The sequence below is a fragment of the Quercus robur genome, chromosome 2 (genome assembly GCF_932294415.1).
Source record: "Quercus robur chromosome 2, dhQueRobu3.1, whole genome shotgun sequence".
Lineage (NCBI taxonomy): Eukaryota > Viridiplantae > Streptophyta > Magnoliopsida > Fagales > Fagaceae > Quercus > Quercus robur.
Window position 1 is genome coordinate 51,956,672 of NC_065535.1, and position 20,484 is coordinate 51,977,155.

General features: G+C 32.7%; 1 protein-coding gene across 1 annotated transcript; it reads right to left on the bottom strand.

Annotated features, from left to right (window-relative positions):
* Positions 1-13,769: 13,769 nt before the first annotated feature.
* Positions 13,770-18,184, bottom strand: LOC126713939 (transmembrane ascorbate ferrireductase 2). Its single transcript, XM_050413903.1, has 4 exons — positions 17,774-18,184; positions 17,605-17,653; positions 14,388-14,587; positions 13,770-14,267 (listed from the first exon to the last, which is right to left on the bottom strand). The coding sequence occupies exons 1-4, from the start codon at positions 17,915-17,917 to the stop codon at positions 13,962-13,964; spliced, it is 699 nt and encodes a 232-aa protein (XP_050269860.1). The 5' UTR covers positions 17,918-18,184; the 3' UTR covers positions 13,770-13,961.
* Between the last annotated feature and the right edge of the window lie 2,300 nt (positions 18,185-20,484).

A 20,484-nucleotide genomic window follows, 5' to 3' on the forward strand; every position in this document is an offset into this window, starting at 1 on the left:
GGATTTGAGTATTTTGGTGCCTAGGTTTTTGTTGGAGTGTTTCTCGGTGGTGCTACTGTAGGTGGGTGTTTCGATTGTGCTGTTGTGGGTTGCCGTTGCTGTTGATGGTTGCAAGTGATGGGTTGCCGTTACTGTGGGTTTGGTGTTACAATGGTGTGTTTGGGGGTTTGGTTTGGTGTTTTAATGGAGTTTCAGAGGTAGTGGTGTGGGGGGGGGGGGGGGTGTTTCTAGGTGGTTGAGTTTGATGTTCGGTGGTGCTAGTATGTTTTTGGGTGTTTGGTGTTTCAGAAGAGATAATAATTTTTAATATTATTTGTTGGTATATTTTATATTATTTTAATGAGTTGTTTGTAAAAATAGAAACTAGGATGTTAGGAGAGTTCTAAAATGAGATTGTAAAATAGATAAAGTAGGTTTTTAGGGTGTAAAATAGAACTTTTTTGGCATCCCGAATGCTAATGCTCTAAGCAAAAAATTTGAGTTCATCACAAAATTTAATAACTTCAAAATTTTGGTCCATTAAAAGTTGAACCAAAAAATTGCCTAAACAAATACAAATCAGCCCAAACAACAACATAAATTAGTCATTTTTGAATTTAAGATGTCATTCTATGAAAGTTGAATAAAAAAATTGCCCAAACAAATACAAATCAGCCCAAATACCTAAACAACAACACAAATCAACCATTTTTTAATTTAAGATCTCATTTTCACAGCACACACTCGTTTTAGGTGTCATTCCTTAAAATAACCTCTAACACTCGCTAATGACAAATGCAACAAAAACTCAACTGGTCTCACCTCTCATCAAATATCAGCTTCTTGGTGCAAGCTACAGTAAACGATGGAGAACGTCAATGTAACAAAAATTCTGGTGGTTATTGGGCAGGAGGCTTTTGAGCTCGATATACCCAAAACACACAAGGAAAAATTGTCTCTAGGCTTTTGAGCTAGATGCACCTCTTTAAGATCAAATGCTCGCATCTCATCTCCTCTCAAAAATATCGACAGATGCTTAACTCTCTCTAGGCAAATGCTTGGTTTTTCCTGTAGCTTAGATTAAAGGCATTTCTTTATTTGTGGTGTAACATTGTGGGGCTTATAATAAGTAATTGATATATGGTTTAGAAAAAGGGCTTTCTGGAAGGGATTTAAAAATAAAAATAAAAATAAAATAAACGAATCAAAAAATTTAATGCTTGAGCCTTGAAGTGAACATATTGATATGGATAAAACTTATATACAATATATTTAGTGTTATTCCTTAGGTTCCCTTTTTAAAATTTTGTCATGTAACTACTTAACTAAAAAATATATTTTCATCCATGAGAAAAAATTCATATGGTAGAATTTTAAGAGGGAGACCTAAGGAACAACACCTAAGTACTATATCTAAGTCTTGCTCAAAATGAAATTATTATATACAATTTAAGACATATGTTTGCAATTAAAAAAGATGACAAGATAATATTCATAGCACATTAAGTTGTTTTTATTAGTTTGCATTGAAATAGCAATTTTAGATCAACTAGTTGTTATCTCGTTCAATGTGTGAGAAATTTTTAAATAAATGTGTAACATATTCTTGCTCTAACATTGACGAAAGACCTTTTGAAGAAAGGAAAAAAAATTCCAATCCTAAATAACATGTGGTTACAAAATTCATCACACCATCGAAATTATTCTGTCAATTGACAATTATTTCTATAATAAGATATTGCATTTCACTTGGTGTTATAATATTATAAGGAAAAAATATCATAGGTGATATATTCATTTTTACCTTTGTGTTTGCTTTGTAAAATCTAAGTCAGTTATTTATTTTTAGTTGTTGTTCTTCTAACAATTAGATCAATTACTATAATACTTATTTGTTAACAAACGAGGGTATCTATATCTCTTTGAGTATCAGACTATTTCCTCGGGTGTATGCAGTCCCCCGTTTCATACACACCAAGTTATTACAGGGAGAAATCCCATGAGAGTGGTTCCAAAATGCTTGCAAGTTGTTAGGTTCTAAATATTTAGGAGTAAATGTTTAGGTTCTAATTTTATGTATGTTGGCAAACCGAGTACAAAAACATGTCTAGTATAAGATATTTATGTCTTAGAACAATTTTAGACATTGCTCAAGTTGATTCAAGTCAAAATTCAAGAACAGTCAAGCTACAGAAAGAATAATTCAAAAATTGCAAGGCTAGACCGATAGAGAGAAAGGTTCGACTGATCGCACTTCGATTTTTGCAGATGTTAAATCATGCCCGAAAGCCCACGAAATGTTTAGAGTTTGAGTCTACCACTGCTAGGTATAAAAGGAAAACCCTAATTCATGTTTCAGAAGTCTTGTGAAGTCTTGTGAGTTACTCCTATGAGATCTGTGAGATTTTGTAACCTTCTAACTCAACAAGTATTTATCGGAAAGAAGATTCAAATACAAGAACCAATGGAGAAAAGTTACTACATACAAGATCAACTGCTTCTAATAATCTAAAGCTTTGAGTGAGATCTCAAAATCACAGACTGGAGTGTTTGTGTGCAACAAATTCAGATAAAAGAGTCTGTGGATTCGGAGCTACATGTGGTCATGTAAGTGCTACAAGAGATAGCATTAGATTTAGGGAATTTGTTGCCTTGTGGATTGTTTAGGTTAAATCCTCTCCAGGTTTTTTACCTTGAAACTAGATGTTTTTATTGGTTTTCTTGGGTCATCATATTGCTTGTCTTCTTTACTATTCCGCTTTATGTTATATGATTGATATTGTTTAACCTAGATCTCATAATAAGCCTAAGTAACAACTTGGTTAATTAATTAGGTTAAGCAATCTAAGTTTACAGGGGTCTAAATAAACAAACACAAGTGATTTCTAACCCAAGATCTCATGGATATCATGAAATCTTAGGATGCACTAAGTCAACCTTTGGAGTTTTTTTAATCTCATATCTAACAAGTAACAAGTAAGGAAGCGCGAGCATGAAAATTTGACAATGACACAAAAATCAAAAACAGAGATATTGGAATATATCAAAAGGTGAGAAAGAAATAAGAAGTTGAATTACAAAGAATACTAAGAAAACCGTGGCAATTTTTTGCATCAAATATCCAAACAAATTGTTCATGAATCTGGAAGTTTGAAAAAATATTTACAAAAGGAAAGAATGAGAACATAGATAAATTACAAGAAAAATTAATGGGGGCAGATAGTAGAGAAAATGATGAAAATTGAACTTTAATTTAAGAATGAAGAAAGTGGGGCTTTCTTCTATTATTCTAGAAGAAAATTCTGAAATAGTTATTCTAAGAATTCATAATTACTAGAAGGGTCTTTCGAATTGGCTATAATCTATAGGATCGATCCTATGATCCCAGGCTGATCCTATATTATTACATGTGTGATTAGTCATTGAACAAAGTCTAGGGCTCACCTTCTGTAAAGCCAGATTCTATTTTCGTCTCACTCTTGTGATTAGAGGATGGTTTGAGAGAGAGAGAGAGAGAGAGAGAGAAATAGAGTTAAAGGATCTAGTTTTTTAAGAAACACATGAGAGAGAGAGAGAGAGAGAGAGAGAATTTCCTGAGAGAATTTCACATGGTTTATGATAGTAGTAATCCAAACTAATATAACAAGGGAAATGGAAACAGAGGATGGCATGTTTAGTGGATGATTGATGATTGTTTTGGTTCAATACAATTTTACTAAGCAAAAGAAGTATATATTGTGATGGCAAAGCTTATTGAAAGCAATTGCATCAGTGGATGTAAAATTTCTATCTATTTTGCAAAAAAAAAAAAGCTTTTTCAATTTTACACAATCATTTTTACAAAACACTCACATCAATTTGTCTATTCTACCATCTATTTTATTTAAATAATCATTTTCCTCACTTTTTTTTTTATTATCTATCTCAAATCCCTTTTAAAACCCATCTAAAAACTCTCTCTCTCTCTCTCTCTCTCTCTCTCTGTGTGTGTTAGGACATATGTGATTTGATGTTAGGAACATATGTCAAATTAGAATTGGCTAATCTTTTGACAAATCACATTTTACTTGTAATTGGGTAGATCTATGTTGTGTTTAATAATTCAAGGAACAAGGTTTCAAGTCCAAGTGTTAAAGCCATGTAAATCTATCCAAGAATCAAGTGAAGAAGTGCTGAATTTGAAACTCAACAGCTAGTTTCTATCGAGGTTTAAAAGCTGTTTCAGCCTGATGCTCAACGGCTAGCTCGATAGATACCCTATCTGTTGAGATTTAAGAAAATCAGTTTTTTAGATCTGATTTCACTCCAATCCGTGTGTGCATGTTTAGGCTTTCTTTTTTCAAAACCTTAAACATATATAAGGATTGTTTTAAGGGCCGTCAAAGGTGGCGCAAGTGTGGAGCTAAGTTGTGTTCATGCAAATTATGACCGGAGATAGAATTTGTCCTAATTCATCTTTCTCTTGAAGAAGCTGCTGTGTTTGTACACCGTAGGGTTTTGTAACCAAGGAGTTTCGTGATCTTCATCATGTGATGAACTGAAGAACTTTGCAGCCAACATCTTTTTCAAGTTAGTGATTAAATCGCATACTGGAATTCGCAAATCTATTGGTTAGTCACGTATTGGGAGATGTGCATTAAAATGAAAAATTGTCACTACAAAACAAATCCAATTGAGTATTGGGATAAGGGTTCAATTGTAGGTTGGTATAAGGTACTGGGATTTCTTTACTTGTAACCATTTGTTGTGATAATAGTGAATTTTCGGGAGTGGTATCCTTAAAATCACCCAATGGGATTTTTACCTTGTAGGTTTTCTCCATTCGTAAACAAACCACCGTGTCAAGTTAATTTCCGCTGCATTTAGTTATTTGGTGATTTGTTTGTTCTACCACGCTATTGCATGTTAATTGAATTAATTAATTGACTTGAATAATTAATTTGTTAATTCATCACAATGGGTCAATACATTCTTGGCCTATCACTCTCCATCCTTGAAGACACCACCGCCTCCATGGATGACACTCGCCTCTCCCTCTCCCCCTCACAGTTACAAGCATCGATCCACAAGCACCAATCCACAGAGATTCATTCCAGTCAACCCAAAAACTCCGATCTCCTCCACAAGCATCGAGACTTGTTCCAGTTGACTTCCAAGCACGAACCCATAGCCACAAGGAGGCAACAATGCTACTCTCTATCTTTGTTGGTGAGTCACTGTGTGGGAGTGTTTGATTTTTGGTTGATTTTGTGGTGTATCCGTGTGTGGGTTTGTTTGATTTTTGGTTGATTTTGTGGTGTGTCCATGTTGTGGTGGTGGTGGTTGGTGGTGGTGGGTTTGTTTGCAGTGGTGGGTCTGTGTGTGGTTGGCGATGCTGGGTTGCAGTGCTGAGTCCGTGTGTGGTTGGTGATTTTGGGTTGCATTGGTCAGTTGCAGGGATTATGGGTTGAAGGGAGAGAGTCAAGGAAAGAGAGAGGATGTGAGGGGAGAGAAAAAATATTAAAATAATATATAGAAAGCTGCAGTAACCGTGCATATACGGTTATTGTAGCACTTTTGGATATATACAAACTTATGCAGGCACTGATGTGAATGTTTTTTTTGGGTAAAATGGATAAAACTAATCTCTTTTTCTATTTTCCACTTTATACAAATACAAGCGTAGGATAGTGACATAGTGATAAAGCTGTCCTGATGCATGGGATAGACGAGAGTTTGGAAAAAGTCTTTAGTTTCGAAAGTGAGAGGAATCTATCTTCTCGCTGTGTGGAATCTTTGAATTTATGAACTCTAATTAAGCTTGGAAAAAACTTTTACTTTAGTAAAGAGCAACGCAATTCTTCTCGCCGTGTGGATTCTTACACACATGAATAATGAATTGTAGTGGTGCTATTGATGTTAGTTTGAGTTATTAAATATATAGGACATTAGTTCAACCAGGACATTTGGAGCTACTAAAATGATTTTTCCTTACAATTTTAATGAGCCAAGTTTTTCATTACACTGCTATTATATATATATATATATATATATTTGAAAATCACTATTGGACACTACATATATTATATCAATTCACTATCATTGTCCGTGAAATTCTACTAAATACAACACAAAATAGGTGCATGGAATCTTTTAGCTTAATTACAGTTTGTTGTGTTCAAAATCTTCACATACAAAATATCTAAATAGAAACAGTATAAAAAAATATACTCATTAGTTCAATAATAATAATAATAACAACAGTAAAAATATAAACAATTTAATTTGTATGAAAAGCTAGAGAAAATTTAATTAGAATCAAAGCTTAGTGAAAATTTGATTAGAATTAAAATTAGATTTTGCCTTTATTAGCTTTTCATACAAATTAAATTGTTTAGATTTTTGTTGTTATTTTTTTTTTTTTTACATAAGTTTATTTATATTGGACTCCTCGTTTTGTACACTGAATTAACTCACTTGGCACAAAAATTTTAAAAATTTAGATTAGATGGGACACGTGGTGCAAAATTACATTCTAATTGAAATCCAATTTTTACACTAAATTAACTCACTTGACACAAAAATTTAATATGTTAGATTAGATAAAACACATGATGCAAAATTAGACTGTAATTGAATTCCAATTTGAAATTTAATTGGATTTTCTCTCAGCTTTGGTTATTAATATATATATATATATATATATATATATATAATGCAGATTTAATTTGTCAGAAAATCCTAATTAAATTGTTAAAATTACAAGGAAAAATTTAGGTTAAAATGCACTATTTGTCCCTAAAGTTTCAAGTGAGTAGTTCTATTGATCCATGAAGTTTCAAATATTGGAGATTGTTCTTACAATTACCTCTCCAATGGCTCTTTGATGTTTCATGTTCTTGACCTTAGAAAATGATTTTAGTTGTGTATTTTTTTTTTAATATAATAAAGTTGCCACATGGACAAAAAAATGCTACATCATTCTTTTGTTAGAGACATAAACTAGAGAATTAACGAAAGTTAGTGGAGGGATAAATTTAGACTTCAAGGACTAATAATGTTCACTTGACACTTTAAAGTCCAAAAAAGCTCACTAAAACTTTAGAGACCAATAGTGTATTTTAGCGCCCCCCCCCCCCCCCCCCCCCCCTTTTCTGGACCCCCACACATAAGTTAAACTTAGTGTAATTTTACAAGAATTAAACATTTTTTAGACGGTAGATTTTTAAGAGATCTAATAGTTAGAATAGTTAACTACCTATGTCATTATTAAAAACTAGATAATTTCCTGCACAATGCACGGATACTTTGCAAATTCATTTGAAATAAATTTTTTATGATTTTTAATACCTATTTACAATATTCATTTTGTTGTATAAGATTTATGTTTTTTCATAATATTGTAGAATACTTTGAAACTCAATTTTCTTATTTCATATTATATATATATAAATATATATATGTGGTTATAGAATTGGTTTCCGAATATTTAGTGGATTGCTTTACTAATCTAAATTTCTAAGATTGGAACACTCAATTGTTTCGACATTTCTAGGAGACTAACATATTATAATATTTGTAGACTTAATTTATTAAATTGATTAAAGGATTTAGAATTTTGAAATTTATAAATTTAAATTCAAAGCATAAAATACTTTCATATCCCAAAATTACAAATTTTCGAGCAACCTTCCAAACACTTCCTCAACTGCTCCATTTTCACAACAAAATATTAAGCCCCAAATTTGAAACACCAATTTCATTATCTCAATGAAGAGAAATCTTTTGTAAGTACCAGCATAAAGAAAATGTAATAAAATAAAGAAAAATTAATTAAAAATTTTCCATTTATCAAGATTTAATTGACGTTAGCTAGGCTTCCACACACAAAAAACAAACAAACAAACAATCCACGAAAAACACTCTAAATTCATCATTGAATTTTACTTTTATCGTCTTCTGGATATTGCACTAAATAGTAGTAAAAAAACAACAAAGAAACCTATAAATTATGAGTTCTAAAACATAATAATAATAATAATAATAATAATAATAAACTAATCTCATCAATAATCAATTAGAAAGTTCCTTTCTATTTCTAAAAAAAAAAAATACATTTATGGTTTCTCCACACCAAACACCCAAAGCCAATCACAACTTTTACAAAACCCACAACGTCTGACCTCAACATCAAAACCATAAGCAATCGCCACTCAATAAAAAGCACAAGCCCTTTTCATTGGTCATAGCCAACTCATACGGGTTAAGATCATATGGGAGTTAGGGGTGTTACTGAAAAGTTGAAGATAAATGACATCATTCTTGGTTGGGATGTATTTAAGATGAGATGGTATGAAGGGTTGTAAGCAAGTATATATATAAAGGAGTAGAAGTGTAATAGGTTTGCCTTGAAACATTGAACCAAAGGAACAAAGAGTCTTACAAAGAATCTTTATACTTTAATTGGAAGTCTTAAAACATTGAACCAAAGAAACAAAAAGTCTCTATTTTTTTGTTCTTATCCTGTGGCATAAGAGTATTTCAATTTTCTTTTCAAAGAGTGTGTCACATGGTAAAACCTTATGCTCTCCCGCATGAAGTCTTTACTTTTATATATATATATATATATGGGAAATTATTGTGTACTCCCGGAGTACCATAAATGTGTACTCCCTCCTCTCACATGAATGGTGAGTCCCACTAATTAAATTCATGGTAGGACTCACCATTCATGTGAGAGGGGGAAGTACGCATTTATGGTACTCCAGGAGTACCTAATAATTTTCCTATATATATTGATTTATTGCAACCTCCTTAAACATTTAGAGAGAGAGAGAGAGAGAGAGAGAGAGAATATTGTGCCAAATCTCACTATGAATTTAATTAGTCAAATTTATCATGAACGAGAGAAGAGGAAGTATTAGATCATTGTAATCCAGAGTATATATACACACATATAATGATAATCTCGAAACAATACACTAATATTGGGAATTGCGCAAGTACTTCACTAATTTAATTAGTATAAAGTTTTTACCCAAAAACATTATTTCAGCTAAAAATTGAAAACTAACAAAGTTTGAAAGAAAAACTGACAATCTCTCACTCACAAGTTTTTTTTTTTAATTGAAAAAAGGAGGATCACAAGTGTGGTCACTGTCCCCACACCACTCAAACCCACAATCTCTGGATGTACTCACAAGTAAGACTTTGCTAATATTGGTGGAGATTAAGCACAAGAGATCCTGTGCAATAGCACACTGCACACCCACGTGAAATGTAAAAGTTAATAGGGTAAAAAAATAAATAAAACAAACAATACAATTAACTCTTACATTGCGGTCTGCCGTTTATTCTCAAAAAATAACTCTTACATGGTGGTGTGATAATAGCACTAGATCCAAATCCAAGAGATCCATACCACAGATCTCAGCCTTATCAGGCACTTCCTTTTCTATCTTCAACCAATTGTTATGCAATTTGATTTAGAAAAATGACTTGTTCCAGAGTTTTCTTGATATATTTGTTAATTTGCTGTGGTTTTGGAGTTAGTATTTGAATTGTAGGCAAGGGTAGGAGATAATCCTCCTTAAAAAATTGCGACAGAGAGGAAATTGTTAGGTAGTCATGTTAGAGATACCTCTATGAATTTATTTATCAGTTTTAGCTTAATTCTTCAAAATAACGATGTATATCTATATTATTTAAAAAACAATGCATATTTTTGGATTTTGAAGCTGCTTTCATTAAATGATAGGCTTTATAGAATTGAGGCCCCTGTTAAATTTTATAAATTGTACTGTGAATTTTACTTCCTGAGCTGTAATTAGCTGAATCCTTTTATGAAAATATCTGGTATCGTATCTGTTTCTAGTAACTTATGAAGGGAAGAGTTGCTGTTGGATGAGTAATCTACTCACTCTTTCAAAAACAAAACAAAAAAAGTCACACATTAGCATTAGCATTCCCGGAAAAATACAACTTATTAGGACATCCTGGTGATGTCGTAGGGGGAAGTGGAACAGTGGTATTGGTTATAAAAATAAAACAAAGTTACAAAACCATTATTCATTGATCCGCCCCTTTTAGCTGATTGGTCCGTGCTTGTGTTATTTTCCCTCCATGGATAGCTTTATTTACCGCACCTGCTAAAGATGGGGGCATCAAAGTCCTGCAAGCAATCAGAAATTAGAGTAGTAGAGGAAGCCATTATAAAAGCCTTTATTAGCTGCAACATCATTAACAACCTTGAAATCAATTGTGATTTCTAAAGTATAGATAGCAAGCGGAATCATGTTTTGCTACGCCTAAAGGTTTGGTTGGATGCAAGACGCAACACCAATATTTTTAGAGAAATCACAAATCAATTGCTCCATTTCAAATCTTTTATTCAACTATAAGAGACTTATCAGTTCAACTAACTGAAACTCAAAAATCCATTGCTTTTTCATTAAGAATTAAACCATTATATTTATTTATAGCCTTTATTATGCTTTTATGTTCAGTCTGTATAATTTATATATGTATATATAGGAAGTCATGATACAAATTCCTTCATTGTCCACTAAAATCCAATTACATAGTTGCTATTGATGGCAAAATCCATTTTGCAATAATATAATTAAATAGCCACAGCAAGATCCAAAAAAAATATATATATATTACCCACCTTCTTGGCATCACATCTCTAAACCATTCCTAATTCTTGTCTACCACATATATTTCTTGATTCATCAACTGCTGCATTGAAATTGCATAAAAGGGCTTCGACAATGGTGACCTTCGAGCAAGAAATTCTTGTGAAATATGTTTCATTGTGGGGCGAGATTTAGGATTGGAACGTAGGCATGCCAATGCTAGCGTTACAACTAAAACCACACTCTGAGCAATATTTTGGTTTATATGAGGTGAGAGGCGTGGGTCTAAGACATCTTTCAGCATCATATCTCCAGCAGATGATGATACTAATGAGGAAATAAGCTCTCTCGGATGCCTTCCCATAATTGTTTCTAGCACCACCACACCAAAGCTATAGACATCACATTTTTCGTTCACAACCATGGTGTAGGCCAATTCTAAAACATAACACAAAAAAGTGTGAGCACAACTAAACTACTTGAAAGTTGTAAGTAACCTCTTAGGAATATCCTACTATAGTATGACAACTAGGCATCCACTAAGGAACATGTCACCAATTTGATATTTCTAATAAATATTTGAGCATATGATCATTAATTAATCTATTGTTTTTTAATAGAGTGTGAGTTTGTGCATATAGAAACAAAATATTCGCCTGGTGCTATATATCCATAGGTGCCAGCGAGTGTGGTTAAATTGGAGGAATCAGGACTTAGGATTCTAGCTATGCCAAAATCTGCAACAAAAGCCTGCAATTCCGAGTTCAATAAAATGTTGTTGGTAGTCATATCACGATGGACAATCGTTGGGATGCAATCATGATGCAAGTAAGATAAAGCATGTGCTACTTCTTTAATGGTGTTCACCCGCTTCTTCCAATTTAATTCCTTAGCTTCAACATCATTGCTTAGGACAATAAATAAGCTTCCTCTTTCCATGTATTGATAAACTAGAAACATGCATCGTTTGTGTAGACAAAACCCGTAAAGCTTCACAATGTTACGGTGACGAATTTGATACAAGACTTTGGCTTCATTCTTGAAACTCTTGTCAAAAGCTGGATCTTCAGCTTCTAAACGGTGAAGTTTTTTTAGGGCAACCACTTTTCCACTAGGTAAATTTGCTTTGTAAACACTGCCATAACCCCCGGTTCCAATGCAATATCTGATGTCAAAATCCTCAATTGCATTAATGATGTCTTCATATGCAATATTTCCATCATAATTCCATATTGAGAACAAATCTCCATTCCTTGGTGGTTTAGACTCGTGTTGAGTGTTCCTAGTTACCTTACGGCGTCGGCAATAGAGGAACACAACTACAAGTAATAAGAGTAATAAGAGGCTAAGTGTAGTAGAGACGAGAAGAATGATTGTGACTTTCTTTATCTTTGTGGAGCCAACAATGGTTGGGGGAGATTCGGCAAGGGGATATTCAAAGTAATCGTAAGGAGAGGGAGAGGGAGAGGGAGAGAGAGAGAGAGGGAGAGAGAGGAGGACTTGGGGGTGATTCAAAGTAATCGTAAGTAAAGTTTCGACCTTCCATTCCAAGTCCTCCAGAAGGAGAGGGAGGAGGACTTGGGGGTGATTCAAAGTATTGGAAAGTAAAGTTTCTATATTCCTTTCCAAGTCCTCTAGGAAAGGGAGGAAACTATTAGTCTTGCTTATGTGAGTCTCGAATGAGATATATATATATATATATTTTATAAAATTGTAGGTGTTAACTTTGCATATTATGTCATTTGATATGATTTGCTTCACCGTGTCATCTCTTTATCATTATCAACCTTCAACCCTTATGTTTGGAATGAACCTAACTCGTTGCCCATTGGACGCATCCCTCATGGTTGTACTCTCCCCTCTAGAAGGACAAGATGACTCTATCGACACGCACAACTTGAGTTACAGGGCCTATTAATTCAATTTACTTGAGTTGAGTTTACCTTGACGAAGAAAAATACCTTAGTCAAGTTGACTCAACCAGTCACAATTCAAATTTAATTTGAGTGCTTTACAAGATAAGATTAAGCAAGATATACAATAAAGAATCACTAATCACTATCCGCAATTTAACATAGGATTGAATTGAATAAAGTTGAACTTAAAGAATTGAATTAAACGAACATGAAGATATATGACTAAATTGAATTTTAATCAAATCAGCTAATCCGTGCAATGCATAGGAATAGTTACTGGATAATTTTCAGGAAAAAAAAAAATTTCTCAAAAAAAAAACCAGTCACAATTCAAATTTAATTTGAGTGCTTTACAGGATAAGATAAACCGCCAAGATATACAATAAAAAATCACTAATCACTATCTGCAATTTAATAGATGATTGAATTGAATAAAATTGAACTTAAAGAATTGAATTAAACGAACATGAAGATATATGACTAAATTGAATTTTAATCAAATTAGCTAACCTGTGTGATGCATAGGAATAGCTACTGGATAATTTTTAGGAAAAAAAAAATATTCTCTAAAAAAAAAAACCAGTCACAATTCAAATTTAATTTGAGTGCTTTACAGGATAAGATTAAGCAAGATATACAATAAAGTATCAATAATCACTATCCACAATTTAACAAAGGATTGAATTGAATAAAGTTGAACTTAAAGAATTGAATTAAACGAACATGAAGATATATGACTAAATTGAATTTTAATCAAATTAGCTAACCCGTGCGATGCATAGGAATAGCTACTGGATAATTTTTAGGAAATAAAAAAATTCATTATTTTTTAGTTATAGTAATAAGAAAAAATGAATGAAATTAAAATTAAAAAAAAAATTGAAAGAAATAGTACAAAGTTTTATTAATTAGGCAAAAGAAAGGCTTCTTGTGGCTTCTTTATTTGTGCTTTATCTCTTAAAGAGCAGTAGCGCCATGTAGAAAGTTTGGTCACCAAATAGCACTTTAGCTTCAAGCAACTTGTGTTTTAAGTGACTTTTCTTTTTTTTTTTTCTTTTTTTTTAAGAAAACTAAGTTTTTTTAACACACACATGGGGTGAGGAGAGAAGGTCTTAAAGAAAAGAAAATTTTTAAGTGACTTTAAATACATTGTTTTTAGTAATGGTCTTATACTACACACACACACGTGATTGTATGATTTTGTGGTAACTCTTAAACCACCAGAACACATGTTTTAACACTAGAATAATCACTTAAAAAGTGCTTAAGGCTAACCAACACCAAAGTAATAGCCCTTTTTAAAACTTGTATGAATACACAGATAATAACTGATGTTTTGTTAAAATAGACCAATACATCCATTTGGTGACAAGAACTGACCCAGTAGGTAAAAGTGAATAAAAACACCTCTTTGTCACTTTTACGAATCATATAAACATACAAATTGTGCCTACTCTGTTGATCTCCTGGGAGCATCACCTTTCCCATTGGCAGGAGTAACAACTGCAAGAGTAACAAAACCGCCCAGTACAACTATCAAAATACCCAAAGAGTTGACAAGCAAAGCCTCCGTTGAATATCGTGATATCACTTTATTGGTTTGAAGAAATGTAACCTTCTCCAAAATACCAGTAGTAGTGGTAACAACAGCAAGGGCATATATATAAACTCCAAAGAACACATGCCACGGTAGCAGTGCTGCTCTGCTATTTCTTGAGCCACCGGGATACCAAAAAGTTGCAAATCCAGCAGCCCACTAAGCAAAAGAAATAATCAAAGGAAATAAGATTATTGTGATTGCAGAAGCTAAGTTCGCAAGAAAAATAGTATACTGGTAATGAAAAAGAGGTCAGAACTCAATATCATGGAAAAAGACCTGAATGCCAAAGAGAAAAAGGCAAGCTAAGCCCAGCCATGAATGCAGGCTGTAAAAATTGTCGATCCCCTTATCATTGTGGAACTTTAGAGCAGCCCATACACCAATAATGCTTAAACAGAGAGCAATGAATTGTAATGCGAGATGAACTAATTTTTTGAAGCTTTTTGTTCCTGAAACTGTCTTGTATGCAAGCATGGCTGCAAAAATCCATACAAAACATTTAAAACAAGAGAATTCTTAGAAAATCAACATTACAGAAGTGTTTCCTTTCAGAAACCATATTTAGTTCATGTCTTCACACATTTAATAATGCCTACTTTTGACCAAAAACAATATTCTAGTTAATTGCCACTTCAGTACTTTTCTAAGGCCAGCAAGCAAGACAGAGACTAAATAGAACTTGTCCTGTTCTTCAACAGAAAAATAAAACATATGGAAATGTAACAAAGCACAAGATGCAAAAAGAATTACAAGCTGTTCTCAGAGAGGGAGAGAGAAAGAGAGAATATCTATCTACACTATCAAACATGAACAATCATTCAATCATTTAATTTAACAAATTCTTATTAACTCAAATAATCAACTAGGAAAGCATGAGAATCAAAATCTGGGACGTTATAACTTATATGGTAACTTAATAAATAAATAAAAATGTCAAAATGCAAAACTGACCCTCTAAAAGTTTGAGTTTTGTCATTTCAATTCTCTAAGTTTGAGTTTTGTCATTTCAGTCCTCTAAGTTTTAAGTATAATCAATTCAATCTTCCGTTAGTCTTCTATTAAGTATTGTCATCTACTTATCAAAACAACGCTGTTTTGGATTTTTTTTTTTTTTTTTTTTTTTAATTTCTTAATTTCAAAAAACTGAAAAACGTTATTTAAAAAAGTTAAATAAAAATAAAATAAATAAAAAAATAAAAAAAACTAAAGGCCTCAAGGGAATGATGTCGTTCCCCTAGCCCACTGAATATCAAAAATCATCCCCACCCCCACTTACCCTAGCAGTCCGTGACCTGAGAAATTTGAGGGACTGAGGGAGAAAGAAAGAGGGGGAAAGAGAGCAGTGTAGGTGACACAGACCATGCTGTAAACATCAAAATAACAAAGATTGCAATTATAGAGAGCAATGTAGGTGATTCATCACAATGTTAGAGATCCAGTCAGCATGCTCTAAATCCAAGCTAGCCGTACTCTGTAGGATGAAAGCTCCTAAAGCCCAATCAAGTGGAATATTTCCCACCTGATTAGCAACCCCAATCCTGGTCAACCAAAACTCCAATCAATATGATTCAACTTACTGCAAACATACAACTGTATGTACACAAATGAACACAAATGGATCATTAAAGGAGCATAATCTGCCCAGTCGTAAAGCCAGGAAAGTATCAGTGGGGTGGGGATGATTTTTGATATTCAGTGGGCCAGGGGAACGATGTCGTTCCTCTAAACCCTTTAGTGTGTTTTTTTTTTTTTTTTAATAACGTTTTTCAATTTTTTGAAATTAAGAAATTTATAAAATAAAATAAAATTTTTTAAAAAATCCAAAACGGCATTGTTTTGGTAAGTAGACAGAACACTTAACAGAAGACTAATGGAGGACTGAATTGACTTTACTTAAAACTTAGAGGACTGAAATGACAAAACTCAAACTTAGAGGACTGAAATGACAAAAGGTGAAACTTAGAGGATCAACTTTGCATTTTGGCCCTAAAAAAATCACTCAAATTGACTATTAGGCAGGGATTAACAGTTGGTTTCAAATTTGATTTAAGGAAGCCAAATTGAGGAGATATTTCAATGAACAAGCACTATATTGTGTTTTGTGTGGACTGCATGTCTTGCTGGCTAATATGTTTATGTAAATATTTCTTTAAGCCCCAAAATTTGTAAAAATAAAATTTCTTTTGTCATTTCCAAAGGCTGCATTAAGGAAATATGGAAAATAGACTTGCTCACAGTAATCTACCGTCTCATATTCTGCAAACACATCAAAGTGAAGCATATTCATACCACCAATCATTACGACTATAACTCAGCATCCAACAATAAAAATATCATCTTCTTCTCGTAGTCTAGATATTTACAGATAAAGTTAGTTACCTATCTATAAGTTACATAACTAAATAAGGCCATGAACTTGAAAACCAATATGTCCACAGAACACAAGAAGAACGGCATTCTCTACATCCATGTACAGAGAAAGGAAGGAATTACATCTCAATTTACAGCCTCTCTTTATTCAGAGACAAAGCAAAGTCATATATTTTCACCCTAAGATGATAAAAACAACTTCCATCCAGCAACACATACTAAACAGAAAATATCAGCTTCTGTTAGAACCAACCAGAGAATATTAACATCTTGGGAAAAATATATCACAATGTTGTATTAGTAAGTTATAAATGCACTAGTGAATCTTGAACCCACAAAAACGCCCACTCCACTTCATCCTAATTGAGAGAAGTGTCCTCTAAACTAGAGCACATTTCTTAACTTTACCAAAGCATGTTCAACCTGTAGGTCCCTAATGTGGATGGCAATCTCAGTTAGGGAGGGTGGTGATAATAATTGCCAAGCAGTATGTCTGCAGAAAGAATAATGGGTTTATGAAACAAATGAGAGCCCATCTATTTATAGACTCTCTGTGATAGTTACAATGGTGGAGGGGGGATTTGAACCCTGAAAGTCTCCATCGAAAACACTAGGAGGTGCCAGTAGAGCTACATGGCTCTTGACATTTATAGACTCTCTTATACCTCTTGATGGTAGACATGAAAAGATATATCTTATCTACAAGAAACAATCGTTTAATAAAACACTGATTGAATAATTCATACCGTTATGCTTATGAAGCAACACCATCCACCAAGTGGGTGTCATTGTATGCGCGAGGGTGAACCATATTATGGTCTGATCACCCATCACAACCATACACTAACAAAAACATCACTATAGTATGAAGGCCAATAGTCAATTCAATGCAGTTGAAACTACATGATAGAAACACAGTACTCTTTCTCAGGCAAAAATGTACCATACATAGTAATACATCAACTCCGTTTGAAACAGCTATAGAATACAAATACAACATGGAAAATATCTCAAAACAATTTATAAGCAAGTTAAAATCAACCAAAGAATACATTCAAAACAAACAATTTATTGCTAACTGGCAAGTTAAACAAACAAATACAAAAGGGCAATTAGAATTCACCTTCGCCATTTAAAAGTATGAGCCCAATCACCATTAGAACAGGATGGACCTACAAAATCACATCACAAACAATTAACTTTTAGCAAACCAACCCCCAAAATAAAATATAAAATAAAAACCCATCAACACCAAATTTAATAAAAAAGAAAAAGAATAAGAGAGAGGGTACGTTGAAAATGAGGTCCTTGTTATCGGAGATAAGAGCCAAGCCTCCTCTGTAATGGAGGTTCCACGTCAGCACAAGAAGGGCTACTATCACACCGATCACTCTTATTATTGGGAAGATTGGGAACCGGACCACTGGAACCGCCATTTTTTCCTTTATAACCGTAGAAGATAGAGAGAAGAAGAAGAAGAAGCAGAGTAGTTTTAACGGAGAGATCTAATGGGTGGTATTGTGGTAACAAAATGAGAGGAGCATTACGTGGGGTGGGGTTTTTCTGGTTTTGGAATTTGGATATTTATGAAGTGAATCGGAGAAGAAGGGTATTGGAGTTTCAAAGCTTTAACGGCAAGACTGATAGATTTATTAATGTCAGTAAAGTACACGGAATAGTCAAAACACCATGTTGGCTTTTCACTTTCTATTGGTTCATCTGGTTGACCTTCAAATCTTATTAGCCCAAAAATAAATAAATAAATAGTAATCTTTCTTTTTTTTTTTTAGAAACAATAATCTATGATTTATGGTTTATCTAATTGATTTGATCATTTATGGAATAAAGTTTGAAAAAATTATGGTTGTTGGGTTTGTTTGTTAAAAGAATTATAGAAAAATGTTTCAAAAAGAAAAATAAAGGATAAAGTTTTACTCTAAATTAATTTCTAAGACCAAAATAAAAAAATAAAAAAAAAATCATAAAAAAGGACAAAAAATTAGGGTCTTGGTTTGAAGTAGGTTCTTAATCCCAATTTTTGGTCGGGAGTGACAACATGAAATTGGTTCGCTTTTTTATGAAATATATATTTACTTAAGGTGTATGTAGTGTTTATCTAACTACTAAAAAAAAAAGTTTTCATTCATAAGTGAAATTTTGAACTTGAAAAAAATTTATTAAAAAAAATGCATATTCATGCTTTAATTTTTAAAGACAAATATAATGAATATGCTATTATTTTTTTTTTGTTTTTCTTACATTAAAATATGACTTAGTATACACATGAATGATTTTTTATATTTCATAATGGTCATAAATATAGATGTATTTTCATGTGCACATATTTATGTGTATAAACTATTTCTATTTAAGTCAAATCCAAACTCTTTTATATTTCGTATTGGTCATAAATATAGATGTATGTTCATGTGCACGTATTTATATATGTTATAAACTATGTCTTCTTAAGTCAAATCTAAACTCCACCACTCCTACATATATTTTGATCAAAGGACCTATTAAGTCATTTTAAAATATGACATCTATATTAAATAGATAATGCAACTGAATATATAGGTGGGGGGGGGGGGGGGTTATTATTTAAATTATCATGTAATAAACTGAATTAATTTTCTTCTGAGATAATTTAGCAAGATACTAAGAGTGTGAAATATTATTAAAATAAAAATAAATAAACTCTTTAAGAAAAATTGAAAACAATGAACATATCCAAATAAATAAATAAATCCTTCTCAATCTCAAAAACTATTCCAAATAAGTTTTGTGTGGACAAACGCTCACACAAATTTTCACACTTGCTAATATATAGGTGTAAGATATAGAAGGAAAAAAAATTCTCAATCTCTCTCGCAAGTCAGAGGTTATATTTGGGACTCCAATAGAGGCTAGCTACACGGTGACAATAAATGAAGAACGGAAAATAGATTTGAGGCTTTCCTGCAAAGTAGTTCGACTTCGACAGCATTTTTAAGAGAATTTTCTGACTTTAGATTCCACCAGTGCTTAGATCGGGAGAAAAAAAAATTATTTAGGAATTGAAGGATTTGGAAAGAGGGAAGTAAAAAATTGGAATTATTGAGGTTTTTATTAGAGATCATGCATTTTCGAGGCTAAAAATTTCACGACTTAGAATTTGGAATGAATATAAATGAAGTTATGGTTCGTGTATTTCAAGCAGAAATAGAACTTATTAGACTTCCTATTTCACAAGAAGAAACTGCACAACTTGCGATAAAGAAGCTCTCCTATTTCAAACCGAAATTGAATGTTTAGGCAAAAAGGATCATGTTCATGTATAAGACAATGTAGCTAATTATATATACTTCTATCTAATTATATATTTTTATTCTATTACAAAAGTGAGATTTTGTTACTTTCTTTGCTAATATTTAAAAAGTATTGTGAGAATTTTTATTAAAAAATCATGTGTATACCACAAGATAGAAAGAGAGAAATCTATGATGACGACTTGGAGAAGCTGTGGATGATGTGTCATGGAGTGGAGTTAATATATGAAGAGATCATGAAATTATTCAAAAAAAATCTAGATTCAAAATAATTTTCCTCTAAAATAATACATGTTATTGCATTTTGTCAATACATAAGCGTTACCATATGCTATTTCCCACCACAAGAGCACTGAGATCAATGGTACCAAGCCACAGACCACGGCACGAGAGGGCTATCTTGGATTTGCAAGCCCAAATTAACAAGAAGTTACGCAAGAAGTCACGCATAGCCAACTGCTTTTTTTTTTTTTTCTTTTTTTTTTGCAAACAGATATGCATAAACTACTAAACAAAAACAAAAACTGTTTGTTTTGTTGCGAAAAAGACATGCATAAATCTGCCTTTGTTTTTGGGAACTTGTGAATTGCCTTTGCTTTGTTGCGGCTCACGGTATCACCCCATTGCTAACTGCATCAGTGCATTGCATGTCAACTAGTATCAAAATTAACTTTGGCCACACTGGATGTGAAGGT